At 39.2% G+C, this 25,587-nt stretch overlaps 1 protein-coding gene and 1 long non-coding RNA gene across 2 annotated transcripts in view; one reads left to right on the forward strand and one right to left on the reverse strand.

Annotated features, from left to right (window-relative positions):
* The window catches only part of ADAM28 (ADAM metallopeptidase domain 28), a 75,060-nt gene that overhangs the window by 33,651 nt on the left and 15,822 nt on the right, over window positions 1-25,587 (reverse strand). The window contains exons 6-13 of the mRNA XM_040490252.1: window positions 23,663-23,855; window positions 20,948-21,019; window positions 19,977-20,048; window positions 14,869-15,038; window positions 11,863-11,947; window positions 4,412-4,542; window positions 3,456-3,633; window positions 2,180-2,269 (exon numbers count right to left, since the gene is read on the reverse strand). Coding sequence (XP_040346186.1) covers window positions 2,180-2,269; window positions 3,456-3,633; window positions 4,412-4,542; window positions 11,863-11,947; window positions 14,869-15,038; window positions 19,977-20,048; window positions 20,948-21,019; window positions 23,663-23,855 — 991 coding nt within the window. The remainder of the gene's footprint in view (window positions 1-2,179; window positions 2,270-3,455; window positions 3,634-4,411; window positions 4,543-11,862; window positions 11,948-14,868; window positions 15,039-19,976; window positions 20,049-20,947; window positions 21,020-23,662; window positions 23,856-25,587) is intronic.
* LOC121039849 (uncharacterized) lies at window positions 1,457-20,058 on the forward strand. The gene is made up of 2 exons (XR_005795026.1): window positions 1,457-1,861; window positions 19,673-20,058. It is a non-coding gene; the product is annotated as an uncharacterized LOC121039849 (long non-coding RNA).

Consider the following 25,587-nt stretch of genomic DNA (forward strand, 5'->3'; position numbering starts at 1 on the left):
GCAAAGAAGGGATTTATCTTTTCCTTTACCGAATGCATCTTTGTCAAGATTTTCAAGATTTAAATGTGCAACTTCAGAGATGTATTGGTGAAGTGAACCTTCTGGATTAAAGAAAATAAGTTTTTACAAGCACCAGATCAGCATGCTCTGAGACTTTCCCAGGCGTCATGTTTCCTAATCCTTAATTCCTTTCATTGTATGCTCAAATATTTCTTTTCAACTCACTTCTTCCTATGAAATGACTTATTGTGGAGAAGAAATAACCGGATGCACATTTGATGTGTTAACTGCATCGCCATCTATTATTGCAAACCTTGGTCTTACTTCCTCAGAGAAATCATAGCCAAACCAATTCTGCCATTTTTGCAAATCTGAGGAAGGCTGTGAGGACACTCGAGGCATCTCTTTCCCTGGGTTAGGTGAGCAGGCATGCTCCCCTATCATCAGAAAACTTTCAAAATCTTTACAGTGATGATAGAATGGAATCCAAAATTTAATAAGAGCATACGAGACCCTCCAAATTCAACCCCCACTGCTCCAGCCAGACTCGCTTTCTTACCAGCTGTCCCCTGAGCCACACTTATACCTCCTGTTCTATCTTTATTCTTTCCCTCAGTCTCCTCTTTTGGGGATTTTTTTTTTTTCTTTCTGTCTGCTATCTAAAATCTACACATTACTTTAAGACTAGCGACAGCCTCATTTTCCACGAAGCCCCCTCTGTCTTCTTCAGTGCACAACGCAGTCCTTCCTTTCTACGCAGGGTGGGAAGAACTTTAAATTTGGATTTGGAAGGGGCGCCTGGGTGGCGCAGTCGGTTAAGTGTCCGACTTCAGCCAGGTCACGATCTCGCGGTCCGTGAGTTCGAGCCCCGCATCGGGCTCTGGGCTGATGGCTCAGAGCCTGGAGCTTGTTTCCGATTCTGTGTCTCCCTCTCTCTCTGCCCCTCCCCCGTTCATGCTCTGTCTCTCTCTGTCCCAAAAATAAATAAACGTTGAAAAAAAATTTTTTTAATAAAAAAAAAAAAAATTTGGATTTGGAAGATACGGGTTTGAATCTTGGTTCTGCCGGGGGCTAGGTGCTGAAAATGGACTTCATCACTCTGAAAACCCAATTCCCTTTCTAATACTGCCTTTACAGAGCCATTATGAAAATTAAGTGAAAAGCTACACACAGGGCATGTATCTTTATAACGTCTACCTGGGCATTTAATCATGCACGGTATTTTCATATGTTTCAGGTATGTATGTCATTACCCTAAAGAAACAGCATGTTCTTTGAAGTCAAAGACTACTTTTTTTTTTTTTTTAATTTCCCACAATCTTTAACAAATAGCCCTTATTCAACGCTTGTTGAAAACTACTTATGTTCTCAAGTTTTCTTCCTTTTGGTCTCTTTTCTTTCTTTCTTCTCCCTCTGATATTAAAAGAAACCAATCTCTCCCAAATACTACCCACAATCTGGTACGTTATAACTCTACACATTCCTTCTAAGAACAGTTTTTGAGCATTTAAAATGCATGAAACTCTGTGCTAGGCGAGGATGAATCAGCCCCCTGCCCTTTGGAGTCAATCTAACTAAGGAAAGAGACACATAAACAAATAATCATAATAGAGAGTCCTATGCAACAATGGAATGTAAAATTCTAAACTTGAACCTGAAAGGAAAGTCAATGAGCCCCACAGAGAAAAGGACACAGAATCCTTTATATCTGTTTTCCAAGAATTTCACCCTGAAGTGACTTCTAAGTGTCAAGATAGGGGAGACTCCACAAGATTTAAAATAAAAGCTTTGCCACCAAAAGAAATATACAACCAATTATGAGGTTTGGTGCAAGAAGGCCCTTCATCAGAAGCAGTGGCAGGTAGGAGTGCCCAGCTTTGGCTTTGGAACTGATAGTTTGGAGTTTGCCAATTCAGTGGCCCTATTATCTTACACGTTCTCTATTCTGAACCTCTATTCCCTCAAAAGCAAAATGAGATGATAATATCTAACTCAAAAGGTTGTCGGAGAATCGAATAGCCTGTATTTGTAAAGCACTCATATATAAATGGTAAGCAGCGTTACTTTATAGACAGAAAACTAGCGCTCTGCTATTTTATTCAACATAATCTCGGAGATTTTTAATATAGAAAAATACGCAGTATTTAATTATTAAAAGAGAATAAAGTAATAATCTTACCTGGCACTTTTCACAGCATTCTCCTGATGCACATTGAAAACTTGCTTTGATTTTACAAGTTTTAGCATCACAGCAAATGTTGGTACATTCCTAAGAAATACCGGAAATAAATACAAATGCTGGTTTGGGCCTCAAATTTTGCTCTCATTTCATATTTAAAAAAAAATTTTAATGTTTATTTATGTCTGAGACAGAGAGACACAGAGCATGAGTAGGGGAGGGGCAGAAAGAGAGGGAGACACAGAGCCCGATGCGGGGCTCAAACCCACGAACTGCGAGATCGTGACCTGAGCCGAAGTCAGACGCTTAGCCTCCTGAGCCACCCAGGCGCCCCTACCCTTATTTCAAATATACACATCATCTTGGAAAGATTCTGCTTTCTCACAGAATGAATAAATTTATGGTCATATTTTGAAGTTACTGAAAAGCTGACCCCTCGAGGGCTTGACATGCTACTCATGTTAAGTTTCACAAAATGGGGGCAAAGGTCCCATTCAGAACCCTAGCTGCCAAATCAATAGGGTGGGATCAAGCCAGGACTCCTAATGATAAAAACTCTTCAGTCCCAAAGGGAAGAACTCAATCCCAGGGCAGGGTGGTTCTGGGATTGCTGACACAAACACCTGGGTCCACGTCTCGGCTCCTCCCTTCACCAGCTCTGTGACCTTGGCCAAGCTATTTGCACTCTGAGCACTATCACAGTGCTGTGCCTCAAGTAACCGCTCAAGAGGTCGTAGGCACATAGGAGCCATTAAGTATGTCTGCCAGATGGGAGGGAAGAGAGTACAAAACTCAATTGTTGATTGTTCTTAAAAAAAAAAAAAAAAAAAAAAAGAAAAAGAAATGGGAAGGAACCCTAAGATGGAAAGTAGGAAGTCTTTTAAGCAATGCATCATTCATTGTTAGAAAAGCTGGCCTGAACATATGCAAAATTATAGAAACACACAATTTCAGAGTGAGCCTGCGTAATACAGGTTTACGGTTTATCTTCTTAGCAATTGACAAACACATTCGATCATTTTAGAACGTACTTGGTTGGGGGCGCCTGGGTGGCTCAGTCAGATAAGTGTCTGACTCTTGACTTTGGCTCAGGTCTCACGAACTGTGAGATCGAGCCCCATTTCGGGCTCCTCACTGACAGGGCAGACAGAGCCTGCTTGGGATTCTCTCTATCCCTCTCTCTCTCCCCCTCCCCTGCTCACGCTCTTTCTCTCAAAATAAATAAATAAATAAACAAACATTATTTTAAAAAACCACAGAGAGTACTTGGTGGTACCTCGGGAGTCCCACAATCACAGTCTTCTCCCATTTCTACCAACTGGTTCCCACAGATTGGGGTGGATATGATATCTGTAGGCAATGGAACATTGAGGACGCAATTTGATAATTTATCTTCAAAGAACTTATCATAGCTGACACGGCTGCAGGAACTGAAGTCTGTAGGAATATAGAAGCTGTGAAGGCAAGGAAGAAGAGAATGAAACACAGTCATGCTGAGCATGAAGGGAGCAATGTCACACATTGGGGATGATATACCCCAAACCTTCCCCAAGAGATGAAATCCAATCCAGTGCCCAATGGCTAAATCATGAGCTCATTTCTGTGCCTAAATTAGCCCTTCCGGATGGACACAAATACCTCCAACTTTTTTAAAAAAAAATTTTAATGTTTATTTTTGAGATTGAGAAAGACAGAGCACGAGCGGGGGAGAGGCAGAGAGAGGGGGAGACACAGAATCTGAAGCAGGCTCCAGGCTCTGAGCTGTCAGCACAGAGCCTGATGCGGGGCTCAAACTCACAAACCGTCAGATCATGACCTGAGCCGAAGTTGGACGCTGAACCGATGAGCCACCCAGGCTCCTCGAGAACGTTCTTCTTTGATTAGATTTTTCTCCCAGAACTTTCTCCCTACCACTACCCAATCTGAATTTATTGAAAATGTGATAAATACCAATTATTTTCCTAAACCAGATCTGGTGTAGATAATCTGAAGTTAAAAATGCCAAGTCACCCCAACAGCAAAGACACAATATGTTTCAATGATGTCTTTAGTTAATGAAAAAAAATGCACATAGATGAGGGGGAAGGCGGTTTGGTGTAGATATTCATTCATGATTATGCTATTTGATATTCAAAAGCTTGGATGTGTTGCCAAAGATGACATAAAAGAACAGCACAGTCCAGAGTGAACCAAAAACAGGGATATGAACGCATCTTTCCAAGAAAGCCTCACCTTAGTGCTCTGTCCATCACACATATTGTAGAAGGGCACTTGCAAACATAGGAGTCATGAAACATTCCAAAGTTATGGCCCATTTCATGGGCCATCGTTCCTGCTACTCTAAGCACGTTTTCACTGTGGTCCTAAGGGCAAGAACAGGGAAAACAGACCTCTGGTTTTTAAAATAAATTATCACTCAGGGTATAATTAAATAGTTCCACTAAGTGGGGTAGATTGAATGGTTCCAGCTTCAGATTTTTCACTAATCACCATCTCTCTTTCTCTCTCCACCTTTTCCTCTCCCCTCCTGCCTCTGTCTGTCTCTATTTCTGTTTGTCTGTTTCTCTCTCTCTCTCTCTCTCTCACACACACACACACACACACACACACACACACAACTTTGGTACTGAATGCCCATTACAGGGCACACTGCTTTCTCCTTATTCTTGTAAATGGGGAATATTTTTAATGAGAAACATTTTTGTGGTTTCCTGCCATGAGAGACAGTAGCAAAAGGTCTTCAAAAATGATAAGGAATCAGAATTGCTTAAACCTGATCTACCTCCTTCCCCTTGGCTTGTTTTTCAATGCCTTCTAATTGACTGAAGGTCTGGGATGTGTTTAGCTAATAGGGATCCAAAAGTGTTTGTTAACCTAGGACTTTAGTACCGTTGGTATCTCTCTCAGTTCTGTTACTGCCAAGCTAGACCTCAGTCAGTTCTAGACTTGCCCCATGGCATGAAGTCCAGCCCAAAGGCAACTTCATTACCAGATGATTTCTGGTTAGAAGTGTTGGACTGGGGGCTCCAGGTTTTTCAAGAGCAATAACACAACACTAGGGAATCACTGAAGGTTGTAATTTCCCACAGGGGAGACAGGAATCTGCCAATGACACCCACGCACAGACTCCTGATTTCCTTATCTACTTCATGTCAAAGAACCAAATAAAGAGATCCAGAAGGCACGGTACAAGGCTGGCAAACAAGGAACACGTGTGTAAGATGGGAAGTCCATATTTACAATTCACGATATTGTATCATCCTGTCAAGAAGAACCAGTAAAGCTTGCTATTTTAGTAAGATGGAGTTACTCAAATGGGGACAAAAACAAACCAAAAAAAAAAATTGGAAAAAATGTAAATGTGTTTAGACTTTCCAGATTGCCTTATCTGAGGTCCCTTTAAATGCATGGTGTCTTCCTTTAATTCATTATTCTCATAACTGAAATGTTTCTTTCCTTTGGAATGACCTCTATTCTCTCTTCCCTCTATCCACCCTTTGAAGTTTATTTTCAAGCAACTTTTCCTGACCACGTGAATCTTCATCAGTAATTCTCTCCTCTGGATTCCTACTGCAGTTTTCAATTCTATTATCATATATTTTAAGTATTGCTTTAAGTAGTCCGATTCCGCCTCCGACTTTATGGTAAACTCTTTCAGGTTAGAAAGTACATATTTTATTTCCTCTGTTCATCTTACAAAGCTTGTCACAAACCCAGACTTATAAGATATATTACACACACACACACACACACACACACATATATATATATATATATAATATATATATTCCACTTCCACCTAGGATGTACAAAGCTGGAAAAAGCATTATTCTTCTACTAACAACAAGGACTAGCCAGATAATGATAATTTTCCTTGACTCTATCCGTCAGTTGTGGTTGCAGAACATCCACAGAACCTGAAAACTAAAAATAGGCCCTCCCAGGACAGACAGAACTGGCTTTTCTCTAGCAAAGTGTAGAGGAGGAGATGCCAGGGATCCTACAAGTGGGGAAGTTAATTCACTTAACTTCTTAAGTGAATTGTTAAAGGCCTGGGACAGGCCAGTGCCGGAGTATAGAATCCACGGGACCTCAGAAACAAGGGTGCTTTGCATACACTTAGAGACTCTTCTCCAAGGACCTCCTCTAGGAGCTCAGGGCACACTTTGGGAGCCAGGTAGTAGAACAGAAAGAACTTGTCTTGGTGGAGTAGTCCAAAAGGAGTAAAGTAGCAACTGCTGCAAGAAAAGAGCCTGAAGCCATATCCAGAACCTTCTCCTTTAAGGAATAGAAACCTAAAGCCACTGGGGAAAGAAATAGTAATCTCTGACAACCTAGGGTAGAACGGAAGACCCAACATGGTTAAGGGATGTGTTTAAACACACACACACACACACACACACAGACACACACACACACATCTTCTACTGCTGAAACAAAAAGACAAAAATCTTGAGCCCAGGATCCTATAGTAATATTCATCGAGATTTTCTCCTACTGAGGGATGGTCAGAAAACTCTTCCTCAAAAGATCTGCAAAAAATAGAAAGCAGAATTTTGCTGCTGTGGGAAGGATGGAAAGAATCCCTAAGAAAGCTTTGCTTCTGACACCCAGGACCTGCCTAAGACCAAAACCAGACAAAGGCAAAGGAGAACCCCCCCCCCCACCACCTCTGTTCCTTACCACCACATCGTAGAAGTCTGGGGAGAGCATCACTTCGAAACTTACAATCAATAAAAACACTGGACCATCAATTCACAATTTTCTAGAACTCACCCAGAGCTGAGGTCACAAGGCAACAAACAAAATGAAATCTAAGGAAAGGTAGGCTGGCAGCTACAGGGAAAGTCGGGACATGAATATTTGTTTACCTGGAACAGACCAGGTTCCAGCAATAACTCATATAAAATAATCTTAAAACCCATATAGTTAGAGTGTGTGTGGTACAGCAAGAAAATACACCAAACGTGGGAGCTTCAGACATAGGGGAATTCTCACCTACTCATGGGTTTTTCTCCACACAGACCTCACCACGTGAAAGCTCTGAGAAAGCCTCCCTCATAGTGTGGGCCTGGGGGAGGGGAACAGGAGCATGAAAAGGCATGAAATCACTCAAAGATCATTCTCCTCTCTCTGCTATGGCACAAACGTGATAAGGTCCAGGGTGAAATGAGCGAGTCACTCGCCTCATTCTAAGTCTAGCCCTAAACCACGGACTTAAGCTTCTGAGAGAAAGAGCAACAAATCCTGCCACCCAGGGCACTGGTAAAGTCTCAATACAACTATAAAAAAGGAACAGGAAGGAAAATAAAACACGTGGAAAGCTTCTACCCCTGGAAGGAAGGAGAAGGAAGGGCAGGAATACATACTGGGCTATGTCCATTAGAGGTCTCTACCTCTGGCAGTGGAGCAGGAGCACTAAAAGGACCTACCCCCGACACTATAGGACACAGGACTTACCAAAGACTGAGGTTTAGTAAAGCAAAAGAAAATGCCCTCTGCCCACCAAAATTCTAACGATCATCCAGTAACAAGTAACAACCACCTACCAAAGGGAGAGAGTCTGCAGCGTAAAGAAACTCTCTGGGGGTCCAGTAAAGACCTAAAAATGAGTATGAAGCACACACTGAGAAAAACCCTCTGGAAAACCAGCCTTCACCCTAAACATAAAATAATGTGAGAGGAATTTAAAGCCTGTGATGGACTGAGGCTAGTCATAGCAACAACAAAATCCCCAATCCAACTCAACTCCTGCTAGATTGATTCAAACCTTACTCAAGAGGCCTAGAGGAAGGAAAGAAGTGATGATTTCCAGGCAAGGAAAAAATACACATGCACACACACACACACACCCCTCAGATAATGCCTTTCACAGGATGCCTGACTTTCAACAAAAAATAATAAGGCATCCAAAAAAAACAAAAAAGAAAAAATAAAGAAAAAGGCCTACCTTGCCAATGAACATATCCAGACTCATATCTGACACAGATGTTAGAACTATCAGATGATACTTTAGAATAACTACGATTAATATGGTAAAAGCTCCAGTGGAAAAGACGAATAGCACACAAGTCTGGATGACAAATTTCAACAGACCTGGACACCATAAGAAAGAATCAAATGGAAATGCTAGAAATGAAAAAGACAGTAACTGAAACGAACAATATCTTCAACAGGCTTAACAGTAGATTTGGAATAGTTGAGAAAATAATCACTTGACCCAACAGTTCAACAAAAATTACCCAAATGAAAACACATAGTGCAAAAAAGTATAAAAAAGAAAACAAACAGAAAAACTGAGCATATAAGTTTTCAGGGGCAATATAGAATGGTCATAGATATAGGAATTTGTATCCCTGGAAGAAAAAAGGAGGAGAATAAAATAGAAGAAATATTTGATGAAGTAACGGCCCAGAATTTTCCATAATTAATCACAGATACAGCCCCAGGCCTAAGAAGTTCAAGGAACACTAAATGTGATATATTACCCATTTCTCCCAAAGTCCACTTAGTTATATAATAATTATAATCGAACTAAAGAAAATTAAAAAGAAAGGGAAAATCTTGAAGTAGAAAACAAAAAGATACATTTCAGAGCAACAAAGATAAAGTTTACAGCCGACTTCTCATCAGGAACTCTGTAATCCAGCAGACAGTGAAGTGAAATTATTAGAAGTACTGAAAGAAAAAACATTATTAAGCCAGGATTATAAACTCAATGAAAATGTATACAAAAAAGAAAGAGAGATAAAGTCATCTGAAAGCAACTAAAAAATTCATCCACACCACACCTGTGTTATAGGAAATATTTTCAAAAAATCTTTGGGAAGAAATAAAAAATATTATACCAGATAGAAACTCTGCAAAGAAATGGAGAGGGTTGAGAATGAAATAAAGGTGAGTGTAGATAAAGCTAAGATAAACATAATACTCTTTTTATTTTCTTTTATTATGTTTAAATGTTTATTTATTTATTTTGAGAGAGAGAGGTCAGAGAGGGGCCAGAAAGAGAGGGAGAGAGAGAATCCCAAGCAGGCTCCATGCTGTCAACACAGAGCCCAACACAGGGTTCAACTTACAAACCGTAAGGACATGACTTGAGCCTGAATCAAGAGTTGGGTTCTTAACCAACTGAGTCACATAGATGCCTCAATTTTTTTCTTACTTTAAACTGTGCTGAAAGATGACTGTCTAAGAAAAATTAGTAACAATATATTGTGTATTTATAGTGTATGTAAAGTTAAACAAATGATAAAAATAGCACAAAACTGGAAGGGAGTAATTAGAGGTGTACTCTTATAACATTCTTATATTACAAGTGATGCAGCTCAGTATTATTTCAATGTAAAACAAACAGAGGTATATAATAAACCAGGGCAACCATTAAAAACAAACAAACAAAGGTAACAGTGAAAAGCTAATAATGGAGATAAAAGAAATTATTTTTTAAAAATCCTCAATCCTAAAAAAGGCATAAAAAATAGACTAGATGGAATATAAAACATCTAGAAAAAAAATTGAAGCTTTTAGTTCAGTATCAATAATTATATTACATATAAGTGATTTAAATATAGGAAATAAAAGACAGAGATTGCAAAGTAATACTCCATTGTATTACTATTATACATTATATTATATAATGTATTACATTAATACATTAATACATTTATATATTGTATTACATTATATATGTGTGTATATATATATATACCACATTTTCTTTATCCATTCATGCATCGATGGACATTTGGGCTCTTTCCATACTTTGGCTATTGTTGATAGTGGATGTAAATTTTAAAAAATAAAAAATAATAAAAAAAAAAAGACAGAGATTGTCAGGTTAGATAAAAAGTAAAACTCAACTATATGCCAGAAACTTTTAAATGTAGAGAAAAATACATGCTAAAAGTAAAAGTAAGGAAAAAGTTGCATCAAGCAAACTTTAGCCACAAAATGTTGGAGTAACTCTAATGATACCAGACAAAGTAGACTTCAGAACAGGAATATGTCAGGAAAAAAAGAGGAACATGAAACAATGATGGATTAATTCTCCAAAAAGACATGACAACTGTTTTTGTGTATTTGCTTAACCATAGAGCTTCAGAATACATGAAGTGAAAATTTGTAGAATTGAAAGAAGAAATAGACAAATCTACAATTATAGTTGGATACTTAACCACTCTCTATAAACTATTCAAAAGAACTGAACACTGTAAGTTAACTTGACATGGTTGCCAGTTATAGAATGCTCCATTCAATAACAGCAGAAGGTAATCTTTTTCAAGTTCATATGCAGTACTGACCAAGAACAAACCTCAAAAAATTTTAAAATATTAACATTCTACGAGGTATGTTCCAGATTATTAGGAACTGAATTGTGCCCACCCCCCACACTCCAATTCGTATATCGAAATCTTAACCCCCAACATGACCGTATTTGGAGATAGGGCCTCTAAGGTTAAATGAGAATATAAGTTAGGATGGGGCCCTAATCCAACATGACTGAAGAGGAAGGGATGTGTGCAAAGAGGAAAGGTCATGTGAGGGCACAGCAAGAAGGTAGTCATCTGCAAACCAAAGCAGGAGACCTCAGGAGAAACCAAAGTTACCAATACCTGGATATTGGATTTTTAGCCTCCAGAACTCTGAGAAAATACATTTCTGTTGTTTCAGCCATACAGTCTGGGGTATTTTGTTATGGAAGCCCTAGCAAATGAATACTCAGATCATAATATAATGAAACTAAAAGAAAATCATAATAGAAATCATTATAGTATACTTCTAAACAATACATTAGTCAAAAAGGAGATCCAAAAAGGAATTAGAAAATATTTTTAACTGAATGAAAATAAAAACACACATATCCAAATATCACAGATGCAGTCAAGCAGTGCATGGTAGGGAATTTATGCAGTAAATGTTTATATCTGAAAAAGAGAGAAGCCTCAAATGAATAATCTAAAAATGTTCCTTAAGTAATAGAAAAGAATAGCAAATTAATGCAGAGAAAGCAAAGAAATTCAATAATCAAGAGCAGAAATCGATGAAACTGAAGGCAAGAAAACCGTAGAGAACGTCGATAAAGCAAAAGCTCTTTCTCTGAAATCAATAAAATTAATAAGTCCTTAGTAAGATCATAAGAAAAAGACATAAGTTGCTAATATCATCTGAGAAAAGATAAATAACCTGAATACTTCTGTTATCTATGGAAGAAATTGTATTCATAGTTAAAAACATAAAGAAATGCCAGACCCATATAGTTTTACTGATGAATTGTACCAAACATTTTAGGAAGGAGTAATACCAATTTTACTAAAACATTCCATAAAATTGAAACGTTGGGAACACATCATTTTATGTGGCCAGATTTACCCGATATTTGTTCTAATAATACAACATGAAAAACACATAACAGGAAAAGACAACTACAGACTAGTATCCCTCAGGATTAAACAGAATATAGAAATCCTCAAGATATGTTAGTGTGTTGAATCCAGCAATATATAAAAAAGATAATACGTTATGGCAATGATGTGTTTATATTTGATATGCAAGACTGTTTCAACATTCGAAGTTCAATCCATGTTATTTGCCATAGCAACAAAAAAACCCTACATGATTCAGAAAAAAAGAGCATTTGACAGACTTGAACTGCAGAAACAACTATTTATCTTCAAACAAACCTGAACAATGCCAACAGAATGATAAGGAGAGCACATTGTAGACATGAAGGCAAGGCCCACGGTTGTTCCAGAAAGTTCTGTTGCTCTGAAAGAAAGAAAATAATTGATATAACAACTTATGATTCTAAATGATATTTTCTATAGACAACTCATCCAGGACTCTAAATGGTTAACAGAGAAACTCACATCGTAAATAATAACTCTTAAATATTTCCTTCAGTTTTTGAATTTGCATTAGGCATTTTTTTTTAATGTGCAATGGTTGTTATATCAACTAAATATAAGCACCCGGATATAATCACCGGGTATAATCATTTTTAATATTTTATATCTCTCATTCATTATTTTATATTTTTTGTTGTGGAATTCATCTCTTGCCAGGAAGTAAATAAACAGGAATGTTTTTGTCCATATATATATATATATGTAATTTGAATTTTAATATTTTCACATATGCTTTGTTTTAATTTATATTTTCTCTCATATATTTTTATATCATTTACTTTTGTTTACTTTAGCACTGTTTTAAGCTATAGTGGGATTTGGAATTTGGGCCCACTGAATGTATTTGCGTTACGAAGCATTTATGTTATTGAAATATTTGTTAAAAGGAATTTGAGCCACTTACATTTATTTGCATAGACTATTGGTTTGGTTTTAGTAATGTCAATTTCTTTTTTTAGTTTTCTTCATTTTTTTTCTTTCCATTTGCAATGATTCCATGTGCTGCCTTTGTTATTATCTGTGATCTGATCAAGATCCTGACCCTGGGTTGCCTCTAGTAATTTTCAAAGAATGCATTATTTAAAAAATGCCCTTAGTAGATGCATTTACATAAAAAGTTGAACTTATATTTTCCCACTTATCATAATCAAGAATGGAGAGTACTGATTTTGCCATGCAAAATAAGGAAAATTAGAGAACTTCGTCCCACTTTGTACTTCCTTTGGACAATTTTCAGATATCTATTATTGTGAAATGATATTTTACATTATACCTGATATTTTAAAGATTTGCAGTATTTATATCCTCTTTAAAATTATGTTATAAAATTACTTATACTTCACTGGGTGTTGTATGGAAACCAATTTGACAATAAATTTCATATTAAAAAAATTACTTATACTTAAGTCTGCATTTGTGTGGGTTCAATTCTCACTACCAGCTCATTTATAATAAATAAATCTTCCCCCGTTATGGAGTTAGCTATTTACTCTTTTTAGTGGATAGATTATAGCTGTACCACAAAGTTCTTACCTTGTTATGCCTAGGTATAGACACAACCTTTTGTTAATTTATTAGGTAATTTTTTTTTCTTTTTAAAAAAATTTTTTTTTAATGTTTATTCATTTTTGAAAGACAGAGAAAGACAGAGCACAAGCAGGGGTGGGGCAGAGAGAGGGGGAGGACACAGAATCTGAAACAGGCTCCAGGCTCTGAGCGGTCAGCACAGACACCGATGCGGGGGTTGAACCCACGAACCGTGAGATCATGACCTGAGCCAAAGTGGGACGCTTAACCCACTGAGCCACCCAGGCACCCCGATTTGGTAAATTTTTGAATGAAAGTGCAATTATTTCTTTCCACCATATCTTTTTAGTACTTTTATCCTGTTTATTCCAGTCTAGTCAGGAAATCTACTCTTCCCGTTGGCTTGTCATTTTTTATCTATGCATTTGTCATCTTGTCTGTGATTTTTATCTCTCTACCCTATTGGTTCAAAGTATGGGAATTTACTATAATTTGAGCATGGCCCTGGAGGCAGTCTGGTAAGAGTTGAATTACCTTACTACTTATGAGTCCTTGAAAAAAAATGCTAACTTTCTCCAAACAAAATGAGCTCACCCTGCGGTGAACCCTTGAAAATTTAAGGAACTCACCTTTCAAAATTAAGGAACTATGGCAGCTATTCTTCAGATATAACCCCCAACGAGCTAGGCTTGCAGTATTCCTATCCTGTGTAGTACCTTCCCTTGAATATGGATAGATCTACGACTTGCTCTTGGCCAACAGAATATATCAGAGGTGACGCTGTAATTTCTGAGGTTTGCTCATGAAAAGACTTGAGGCTTTCTCTTGGTCCTCTTACAATGCTTCTTCTGGGTGAAAACTAATCACCTTGTAAGATGTCCAGACCCCTGAGGCTGCCATGCTGGAGGCAGTCCAAGTTAGCCACTTGAAAGTTATATAGACAGAGATGACCAACCAGCCCCTTTGCTCCAGCCCTACCAGGCAAGGAACCAGACACGCAAGTCAAGAAGACTTATTTTAAGTCAGGGAGTTGTGGGTTGATGTGTCGTGTGTAGAAAATAACCAATTCAGAATATTAATTAATTCTGACAGGACCTAGTCCTCTTATGTGCTATGACACCTACTGTTTTCTTAGGAAGTAACTCTTGAATAATTTTCAATTATTCATTGGTGTTTCCTTCTATCTGATTCCAGCTGCAAACTATTCCAGGCATCTTCATATGCCTCAAAAGAAATTTCTCGATTTCTTTTGAGGCATATGCTCAGCGGTTTTGTGTTAATTTATAGTCACTAGATTTATTTCTCCCCCTTGCCCCTGTTTTTGATTAGTCACTTCAGCAGTATGGTAGAGAGGTGTGGGATTAGAATATGATACGCAGTTTTCTTTATATCTTAGAAGTTTGTCCTCACTAATACTTACAGCTAGTCAGGACTTTTAAAACACTGAATTGAAACTTCTCTTGCCATTATCTAAACCTGTCTTTCCTTTCTGTATACCCAATCAAAACAGACTTCTGATGAATCATTTTTAAATTGTTAGCTTTTCTTTAAAAAAGAAAAAAAAGAAACACTTATAACAGAAGTTAGGGCATATTCCACATAAGATTCGATCTAATACTTTTTAAACTTTTATCCCCTTTGTGTAAGCCACTTCCTCTTACCCGCTACCCCAAGAAACCACCTGCTTTGCCCAGGCTTTGGAAACTTTCTACGCTAAATACCATTTAACACACAAAAGGGAAAAACTCTACATACGTGATTAACTGAGCGATATCATGACGTTTTCTTCTTGGGAGGACACTTCCCCTCCATTTAGAAAAGTTTTCCAAGGTGAAGCTTGCATTTGGGGTTATCTTTATTTTATCCTTGTCATTCCAGATTTCCATACCGACTAAGGCCACATGAGTATTTAGCTTTTTATAAAGCTGTCCAAAGAGAATACATGTCAAAGGAATGACATAGGTGGTAATGTTATCTTTCAATATTTTCAATGTTTTCAATATTTTCAATATTTTCAATATTTTCAAACCTATTTCTCCCAGCACGGTAAAAACTTTCTTTCCAAACATACTTGTGAAATGGAAGTTACCACCTCTTTTCACGGATGCTAGCACCCCCATACTCAGGCAAGGCAGACACCCTTAGGTATTTCAGGTCTGGAGACTGCTGTTTTTCAGAGCAAAAGTCCTATTAAAATAAACTTCTCTTGCTTGCCACCTTAAGGCAGATTGTAATTTTCAGTTAGTAGTTCACTGCTATGACTTCAGTGTAAGTGTAATGACTCAAATGCTTTGCATTGTTCCCTGAGTCAGAACATTCCAGAATTAGCAAGGTTGACTCAGTGCTGGTTTGGACACTGGAAAAAGAGCGTGCTATATGAAAAAGTTCTGCACCCGTGAGTCGCAATGAAGTGGTCCTCTGATTCTTAAACCTGGAATGAGCCAAATAACCATACAGGGTAACTTTTAGAAATAATCAATTAACCTTATAAGACAATAGGCTGACTCTCAAAAGTTTAAGTTGCTACTATAGTTGATGTAACTGCACAGTGTTGGTAAGAGTACAAACTTCCAGTTATAAGATGAACACGCTCTGGAGATCTAACGTACAGCTTGGTACTTATAGTTAATAATACCATATTATATACCTTAACACTGGTGACAGTAATTCGTAAATGTTCTCACCGCAGAAAAGCAATGGTAATTATATGACGCTAACCTATGGTGGAAATCATGTTGCAGTGTTATGAGTATATCAAACCAACATACTGAACAGCTAAACCCACACAATGTGCTATGCCAATTATATCTCAATAAAGCTGGGGGAGAAAAAAAAAAACCCATGGTGACAGGCTTCCTCATGGGTCAACTTTGTGCTGAGAAACCTGAAGAAATGTTTTTAAGTCGTTTGGAAAATAATAAAAGCATTGAGGAATGCAGTAACCATCAAAAGAAAAGTCAAAATCTGGGGTGCCTGGGTGGCTCAGTTGGTGAAACTTCCGACTTCGGCTCAGGTCATGATCTCGAGGTTCATGGGTTCGAGCCCCGTGTCAGGCTTTGCTGACAGCTCAGAGCCTGGAGCCCGCTTCGGATTCTGTGTCTCCCTGTCTCTCCGTCCCTCCCTTCTTGCACTCTGCCTTCCTCTCAAAAAGGAATAAACATTAACAAAATTGTTTTTTAAGTATTGAAACCTCACTTTGAGCAGATGCCCTTGCTTCCAAACTCAGAGTAAAGAGGCAATCAGAAGAGAACTTTGACTGGCTCCCACCACTGTCTACCTACTGAGCTAAACCTCTTCCAACAACCTGTGCTCACCTTCTTTACTCTACAGAGGAATGCTCGTGTGAGCCGAAGGCCAGCTTCTCTACTCATGCGCTAGACCTCCAATCTCTCCCCAGATCAAGGAGATGATTCCACAATTCTTCCAACCTCCTTGCATTGTCTCTGCTTAGCCTTCCACGGACCCGTTCCCATCAGCATAAAAAGAATGACCCATCACAGTGGGGAGGATCTCTTTACGACCCTTCCCCCCTGTCACTTACGCACCATTTCTCTGCTTCTATTTATAGCGAAATTTTTGAAGAGAATTTTCTGTATCTGCTGTCTCTAATTCCACTTCCTAATCTCGTTGGGCTCACTCTAATCGTGCCCGTACTCTAACGCTCCACAGAATTGTGCTTCATCCAGGCGACTGGTAACTTCTACGCTATTAAATCCGATGGCCAATCCTCAGTCCTCAGAAGCATCTAACGTCATTGATCATTTCTTCCTTTGATGGGTTTTTGTCTCAAGTGGCTTCCAGAACAACACTGTCCCCTGGTTTTCCTTGAAGCTCTTTGCTCTTTCCTGGTCTCTATCGGTTTGTCCTGTACTCTGACCTCTCCTCAAAGAAGCACTTCAAGGACCTGTTCTTAGGTCTCTTTTCTACTTATCTACACCATTCCTTTGGTTATCTTACACCAAAGTTGGCAAGCTTATTCCTTAAAGGTCCGGATAGAGACTGCTTCAGGCTTTGAAGCTGCGTGGTCTCTGTTGTAACTCTTCCTCACCACTGGCACTGTGGAAGGAAAGCAGCCATAGATAATGCGTAAACAAATGGTGTGGCCATGTTTCAATAAAACCGTTTTATTAAAAGGCAGCATGCCAGATACAGCCCACAGACTACAGTTCGCTGACCCACGTCTTATGCCATTCTGAGCATTGAGGGGCACCTGGGTGGCTCAGTCATTTCAGTGTCCGACTCTTGATTTTGGCTCAGGTCATATCCTCACGGTTCATGAGTTCAAGCCCTGCATCAGGTTCTTCACTGACCGTACGGAGCCTGCTTGGGATTCTCTCTCTCTCCCTCTTTCTCTGCCCCTCCCCTGCTCATGCAAGTTCTCTCTCTCTCTCTCTCTCTCTCTCTCTCTCTCAAAATAAATAAATAAACTTGAAAAAAAAAGACTTTTGGGTTTATCTCTCCACCCAGACTTCAAAACTTCAAACAATCTTGTATTTCTAGCATTTTTACCTGGATATCTTTTTTTCTTTTTTCACCCACGAATCTTCTCTTTAATCCTTAATGATCCATTGGCACATACATACAATGATATAATGTGGCACCTAGTAGGTTCTAGACACGTGGGGGTCATTGTCAATATGGACATGTCTACCCCTGATCTCAGGGAAATTTCCTGGCATTTTCTCCGATTTTTGAAATGTAGGGTCTCCAATATTTTCATTTTTAAATATAAAAATGTAACACGAAACATGAACGTATTTTTAAAAAGTACTCAGTCATAGAACAGTTAATAAAAAGTGGCAACCCACTGCCCATTGTCACCTCCGCTAAGAAACAATAATATTTTTGCCAATCCAACTGACCTATGACATTATATTTATTTTAGGTATACAGCATAATGATGTCCCCCTGGAAATCTTTATACAAAAAGATATCTCAAAATGAATGTGTACAAAATGGAAATGCTAATCGTTCCTCTGAGTCACTATTGCCAATACGTTACCCATTCTTCAAATTGCTCAGGTCAAGATCCTCGATGTCACCTCATCTTTTCCTTTTCTTACACGTCTCATCTCTCATCTACCTCATACACTCTGTCGACTGTATTCAGAGACCAGCTAGTCTCAAGAGATCCACCATCACTGCTTTTCCTCAAACCACCATCATCTCTTGCCTTGAATTAGGGAACAATCCCCTATCGGGTCTTATTTCTGCCAATTGCTTTCCTTCCGTTTATTTTCAATGCGGTGGCCAAGGTGATTTTTTAAGGACACGCATCAGAACATGTTACACCTCAGCCCAGTCCCCCAATGTCTTCCTCACCCATGCAGCATTACAAAGTCCTTACATAGGTCTACAAGGACCTGCAGTTTCCAGCCACCACTGCCTGTCATGTGTCATCTGCTCCCACCCTTTCTATGGCTTACCGCATACAGCCACAATGGCCCTCCCGCTGTTCCTCAAATAGGACAATCTGGGTTCTGTCCTCAGCACCTCACTCTGCCTTGCACATCCTCCCTTAGGGTCAGATGCTTCTCTTCTTTCCTTTCCATACTCAAATGTCACCTTGGACATCTTGGACTTAGGCTTCCCTATTTAACACAGCACCCAAGAGGCACCTGCCTCTCTCTCTCTCTCTCTCTCTCTTTTTTATCCTGCTTTACTTTTTTATAGCATTTATAATCACCATCCTACCTACTCTTTATTTGGTATTTTTATGCTTGTCTTGGACAAGAATGTAAACTCCCTTGAAGGGAGGGATATTTGTCAGTTTTGTTCATCAAAAAGTTCCTGTCACAAAGGAAATGCTCAGTGGGGCGCCGGGGTGGCTCAGTTGGTTGAGCGACCGACTTCGGCTCAGGTCATGATCTCGCAGTTCGTGAGTTCGAGCCCCGCATCGGGCTCTGTGCTGACAGCTCAGAGCCTGAAGCCTGCTTCGGATTCTGTGTCTCTCCGTCTCTCGGCCCCTCCCCCGCTCATGCTCTGTGTCTCTCTGTCTCTCAATAATAGATAAGTGTTTAAAAACAAATTTACAAAGGAGATGCTCAGCAAATATGGCCAATTCTTGGGGTTCTTTGGGAGAAGTCTTTGTGGTGAGAAGACGAGACCCAGATGATGTTGGTCATTGAATCCACTTTCATTTTTTCCTCTATCCTTAGAGAACTTGCAGGCTGCCACAAAGTGACTCACCCATCTAAGGAGGCAGACTAACTAGATGTTTAACTAACAAGACGCTAACAATTAAGATTTAAACAGAAGGGATACAGAAAGCATTTTTTAAAGATTTTGTGGATTAGATGATAAAATCATGTTTACAGACCAAGATCAACATCTTTCCAATCGAAATGGACTCGGAAATCCAACCAATCTAAGTTCAAATCTTATGTCTACCATTTCCTAACTTTGTGATTTTAGGCAAGCTCCTTTGCTTCCCAGGATTTAATTCTTTAGTTATAATATTAAGGCTTAGAAATATCTCAGAGTTGTGTTGAGGATTGAATGAAATAACTCTGTGCCAGAGTTCAGCTGATTTTGTTTGTTTTTCCATGTTCTTCCATAGATTTGGATTTCTGCTGGGATTTGTTGGTCAGTGATGTCTCCCCAGGCTTTAGAAAAACAAAAACAATTCAAACAAAATCATCTCTTATACGTTCTTCAACCTGAGAACAGTGTGGCAAGTAGGTGAGAAATATCTCTATCATGTAATATTAATATTCAATTAAGTAGCAAAAGTTCAAGAGCCAATCAAGCATTGTTAGTCAGGAGTGGTGACTTTCTTTCCCTGCTTCAAGAGCATTCGTAGAAAAACCCAATGGCACCGCCTCACAAATTGTTGAAATTGCACTTAATAAAATATACCGTACCATATTGACATAATTGGCCATTTCAAACACCCTCTTTCTTATTTCCTCTGGATCTTGATTGTGCTTTTTAAACTACAAACAAGAAATGAGACAAGATATGGGCATTGATAGAAATGAATATCATTGGAAGTGAAAAAAGACAACTTCAGGTTATTTTGCTTATCAGTGGTTATAATGAACAAACAGTTACGAAAGTTAACAGTTAAAAGATGCAAAATGCTTCCTTACTGCTTTAGCTAAATTAAAGCACTTTTGGAGTAGAGATGATGTTTTACGCCTTCAGTAGGAGCTCAGTATAAGTCTCTATGGAATTATCCCAAATGTATTTCCACTTAAATACCATGGTTTCATAAGCTGTGCAGATTCAGTGCAAGGAGTATGCTATTCATTAAAAATATATATGTGAATGGTAAATGGTAAATGAATTTAGTAGAATTAGAGGCCAAGCTTTATGACTTAAACAAATTAACTTAGATTATCGTAGCATAAAACTTCTCCTTGTGGGAGCATACATGTGAAGCTTAGATTTCCAATATATGAAAATGAATTCTTGCAAAAGAATATGAACAATGAATATTACCCCCCAAAAGTGCCTTTTTTCAGAAGATTCCATTCATGAGTCCTATGCATTTACCACCTTCTGATGAGCATATATTCTAACTTGCCAATGATTTAACCGCTTAATGAAAGACAAAATAACAAAGGAACTTAATTGGAAGCTAAGTTTGGAGACAAAAAGAAAGGATAAAGTGCAAAAAATTCACTTTATACATATCATATCAGGTGTCCCTTCCTGAAAAGGAGAAGTCAGTAACACTCTAATTAAATGTCAAATTTCCTAGGGTCAGAACAATTCAAAAAAAGGAATAGCTCATATTCATGATTTTTGAAAACTGATCCATATATTTAATATTTCACACAATAAATTGATATAGGAGATTTGAAAAGACATAGGTATCTGGTATAATTACCTCACCATTATCCAGGACCAAATAAAACTCTATGTATTTCTTACGTTCCCGACCCTTCCGGTCTTTTGATTTCTATAATAAATATAAAAAAGAAAATTACTGAGACAACATCGTTCTCCGCAAAAGTCATTCTTTTCTTTGAAATGTGTAATTTTCTAAGAGATGGGCTGGTATCTGGCAAGAAAGCCAACGTTATCATTTGAACTCTAACCAACCGGAATTAACTATGATGAGAGGCTCAGAATACCAGAACTAGCAGGGATATCGGTGATATTCGAGTCTGACCCCTTCATTTTGTCAGAATTTAAATGATTGCACAACTAACTAATAAGTGCGCTGGAACTAAAACCAAAGTCTTTGGATTTTTTTGAACCATGGACTCTTACCACTCTCCTGCCCTGAAATAGAGAGACTCTGACTTCCGCAACCTCCCAGGGTTTTCTTCTTGTAGTTTTTGTTTTTAAGTAGCCTTTCATTCCTCTCCCAGTGAATACCTCCTTCCTTAGCAATGGTGCAATGTCCAGAGCTACCATGGCACCTAGTCTGCTCTTTTATTTTTATTCTTTAAATGTTTATTTTTGAGAGAGAGAGAGAGAGAGAGGAGGGGCGGGGCGGGGGGGAACGGGGGAACAAAATCTGAAGCAGGCTCCAGGCTCTGAGCTGTCAGCACAGAGCCTGATGCAGGGCGGGGCTTGAACTCCTGAATCAGGAGATCAGGACCTGAGCAGAAATTGGACGCTCAACCAACTGAGCCACCCAGGTGCCCCTCTGCTTGTTTCTCCTCAGGCAGGACTAGATCTCTTTCCCACATTCCAAGCTTCCCTAGTTTCTGTTCCCTTTTCTCCACTAAACCACGACAGCAAAAGATACATTTCATAGTGGATTGTGCCACTGACAAGTAGCAGATACATTATTCGTACTAACTGATAAACTATCAAAGTTTATCATGTTGCATTTCAGGAAGTGCTTGTCTTTTAACAGGTAAATAAACTTCCATGAGCAAGACTTCTAGGGGTCATCTAGTGAGCTATGCACTTCCCTCCCACCCTCCACAGGAGCAGCACATTCATTTAGCACCTAACCCCACCACCAGTGCTGGGGGCACCATGCCTAAGGCAGTGAACCAGACATGGCCCATGGGCTTAGGGAGCTCCAGGTAGACAAACAGGCATAGGGCTATCAGGTGGTGACCTTAGCATTACTCGAAGGAATAAATGGAGTGATGGAATATTGAGTGACAAGGGAGTTATTTCAGAATATATGGTTAGTTCTGAAGACTTAGTCATGCAGCAGACATTATTAATGAAAATGAGAAACCAGGAAAGGGAAGACACATTGGAAGATAATTCCAGCTGAGGAAAAAAAAAAAAAAAAGTGAACAAGACTCTAAAGTGAATTGATATTGGCATGTTGAAAGCACAGAGAAAACAGGTTGTGTTTGTCAGAACATAATGGGGGAGGTCATCGGTGGGTGGGGAGCAGACGGTAGGTGAGGTTACGGAGGGTAGCGGGTCCCTAACCATTTGGGGTTTGTAACTCCTGTAACCCTCTCCTCTGTTTGACCAATAAGTATTAGAGGCTGTCATTAAAGCTCAACCCTTTGCTTTATCCAGGCAATCTTCCTAGGGAATCACAATGTTATGCTATATTCTACTGCCATGAGCTTGAAATTATGTGGCATTGGTAGCTTTTTATGTGTTCTGCCTTATTTAAATAGGAACCCTGCACTAATTACTATCAAACGTATATCTCCAGTCTTGGCCTCTTCTCTAAAGGCCAGACTCTTATAATTAACTCCTTACTTCATGCATCCATTCGAATGTCCGATACCACAAACTTAACGTGGTCAAAATTACAACCACCGATTCCCAAACTGCAAACAAAATCTGCTTCTCCCTCATTCTCCCATCTCAGTTAACAGTACTCCCATTCATCATTTGCTCAGGCCAAAACCTGGAAATAATCCTTGAGTCTTCGTCTCTAGGAGTGGTTCCTCTGGGTTCCTAGATACCATATCACGGGTAGAATTTAAACCCACAGCAAAGTGAACTCAAATCAAACCCAGCGGATTGAGATTTTCTTTTATTCAGACCACCTCTGCCCCGTGCTTAATGGATTCTGGAAACAGAAGAAATGATTAGAGACAGTGTCTCCGGAAGGAAAGGAGAGTAATTATGGCAATGACCTTTTAGATCCACCTGTGGCTTCAAACAAGCCATATTCACTTTTCTTCTGTGACCGGAAGATGAATTCATGTATGTAAGAGTATTCTAAATTCCTCTGGACACATCCTGTGTTTATTTTTGCTCACTGCTACATCCCCAGCACCCATGGCAGCACTCCAAGAAAGAAATCTGTCCAATGAGTTCATTCATGAAGACGGCAGGATATTTAACATCAAAGTAATGCTTTAGACCTTTGTCGTGTGTTGTAGCATTGGCGAAGTTGCCTTTTCCTAGAGGGCAAGCATCATATTTACACTTCATTTTAACCTTACGCATTTTAACCTTGCGCATAATAGTCGATCCGTAAATACTTATTAAATAAATCATCAACGTACAACAAGATGTTAGTGTCTCTAGAGCCTACCATAGGGCTACTAGTTCGACAATGACTATCGAGTTTCCATTAATCGCAACTACTGAGACCGGAAGACAGGGCAACCAGGACGAGATACATGCGAGCGCTGCAAATAAAAAATAAAAGTATACATACCACCAGACTGGTGGCGGGTGGAACCACATTCTGCCGAGATCCGTGTACCCACAATATGTCATCCGTCCCGCAGGTGCTGTTAGCCTTCTTTTCCTCGGGATCATACTTGAAGAGTGCATGCTCCTGTGCATCCTGATTTGTGGGGCTTAAAGGTTCAATGAAGTACCTTTGATCTCCCTGACGGAAGTAGCCCCTGGAAGACATGAGAACCCGGGCTTCTTAAAAAATATTCCTGCGTTTGAAAGCACTACAGACTTAGAGATCGCAAAAAGTTACCAGTGCCGTATAATTTCAAGCTCACGGCCACGGAAAATAGGGTAACATTGCAGCGGAAGGTACACTTAGAGAAGACCTCAACTTATTTTTTCTATGAGGAAATGGGGCCCGTTGGAGAGAAGCGACTACTGTGACGTCAATAGCTCACCTGTGGTGTCAGAGCTGACACTAGAATGGAAATTTCCTGATTCTCACCCAGTGTTCTTCCAATTCACAAACCTTGTCTGCATTAAAGGTGCCTGCAAGGGGCGCCTGGGTGGCGCAGTCGGTTAAGCGTCCGACTCCAGCCAGGTCACGATCTCGCGGTCCGTGAGTTCGAGCCCCGCGTCAGGTTCTAGGGTGATGGCTCAGACCTGGAGCCTGTTTCCGATTCTGTGTCTCCCTCTCTCTCTGCCCCTCCCCCGTTCATGCTCTGTCTCTCTCTGTCGCAAAAATAAATAAACGTTGAAAAAAAAATTTAAAAAAAAAAAGGTGCCTGCAAAGGAAGACTTTGGAGTCCTAGAAATAAGGATTAAAAATCTGGGTCTATAACTTTTTAGCTCTGATTCCATGGGAAAAGTACCTAGACCCACACAGCCTCAGTTTCTCCTTTTATAAAATAAGAATTGTACCTACCTATTAGAATGATTGTAAGGATTGAAGGACATAATATATAAAGCACTTGAACAACAAATATTATCAATCTCTTATCAATTATCCCTGCTGGAGCCCCAAGCTAAGATTCATTTCACCAATACTTAGGGCTTTCCCATTATTCATTAGTCATTGGATTAAGGGCAGACAGTAAGAAAGAAAAGAGTTGTGGTTTCTCCTCCTGTGGAGCTTATAGTCAAACAAGGAAGATGGATGTGGATCAAAGAGTCACATGTAACCCACAAGTACATATATTATATGTAATATTCATAATTACAGATAATTGCTATGAAGAAAAACCATAAGAATATATAGCAAGAGACTGGATTAACTGTACATTGAATTAGGAGACAAGACTGGATGTGAAGAGAGAAGTAGATGGTTTGTTGCAATGATCTGCGTAAAGGACCATGGTACCTTGGAGTAAGATGTGGCAGTAGAACGAGAATGTATTGAATAATCTCAGTGAACATTTAGAACATATAATCAATGGGGCTTGATAATGGATTGAAAGTGGGTAGTTGAGAGGCAAGAAATCATCAAGGAACCTACGTTTCTGGATTGGGCAAGAAGTTGGTGGATTATACCATTCACTGGCATAGGGACCACTGGAAAAACACCAGATTTGGGAGGAAATCGTTAGTTGATTTGGGGTTCATCAGGATTGAGATTTCATTAAGCTATCCAGATATGGAAGAGATGTGGAGATATGGAAGACAAAATTAGATAATCAAGTCTGGGCATCGGAAGAAATATCTCACTGTAGACAGATGCCTACAGAAGAAAATGATGTCATAGGCTTGGATAGGACAAGCTGAAGAGGGAATTTAGAGTAAAGAGAGAAGGTGGAGAGGAGCTCCTGTTTCCTAAAGATTCGAGCTCAAAAAAAAAAACCAAAACCCTGTATTTTGAAAAAAGCAGACAAACACACTTCTGCAAGTAATTCAAATGTGTAATGTACACACCACTATCAAGAGACTTGTTTCCAAACTGAGGGTTGATGGGGGGTGGGAGGG

This window comes from Herpailurus yagouaroundi, unplaced genomic scaffold, assembly GCF_014898765.1.
Source record: "Herpailurus yagouaroundi ecotype Mexico unplaced genomic scaffold, PumYag 181, whole genome shotgun sequence".
NCBI classification, from domain to species: domain Eukaryota; kingdom Metazoa; phylum Chordata; class Mammalia; order Carnivora; family Felidae; genus Herpailurus; species Herpailurus yagouaroundi.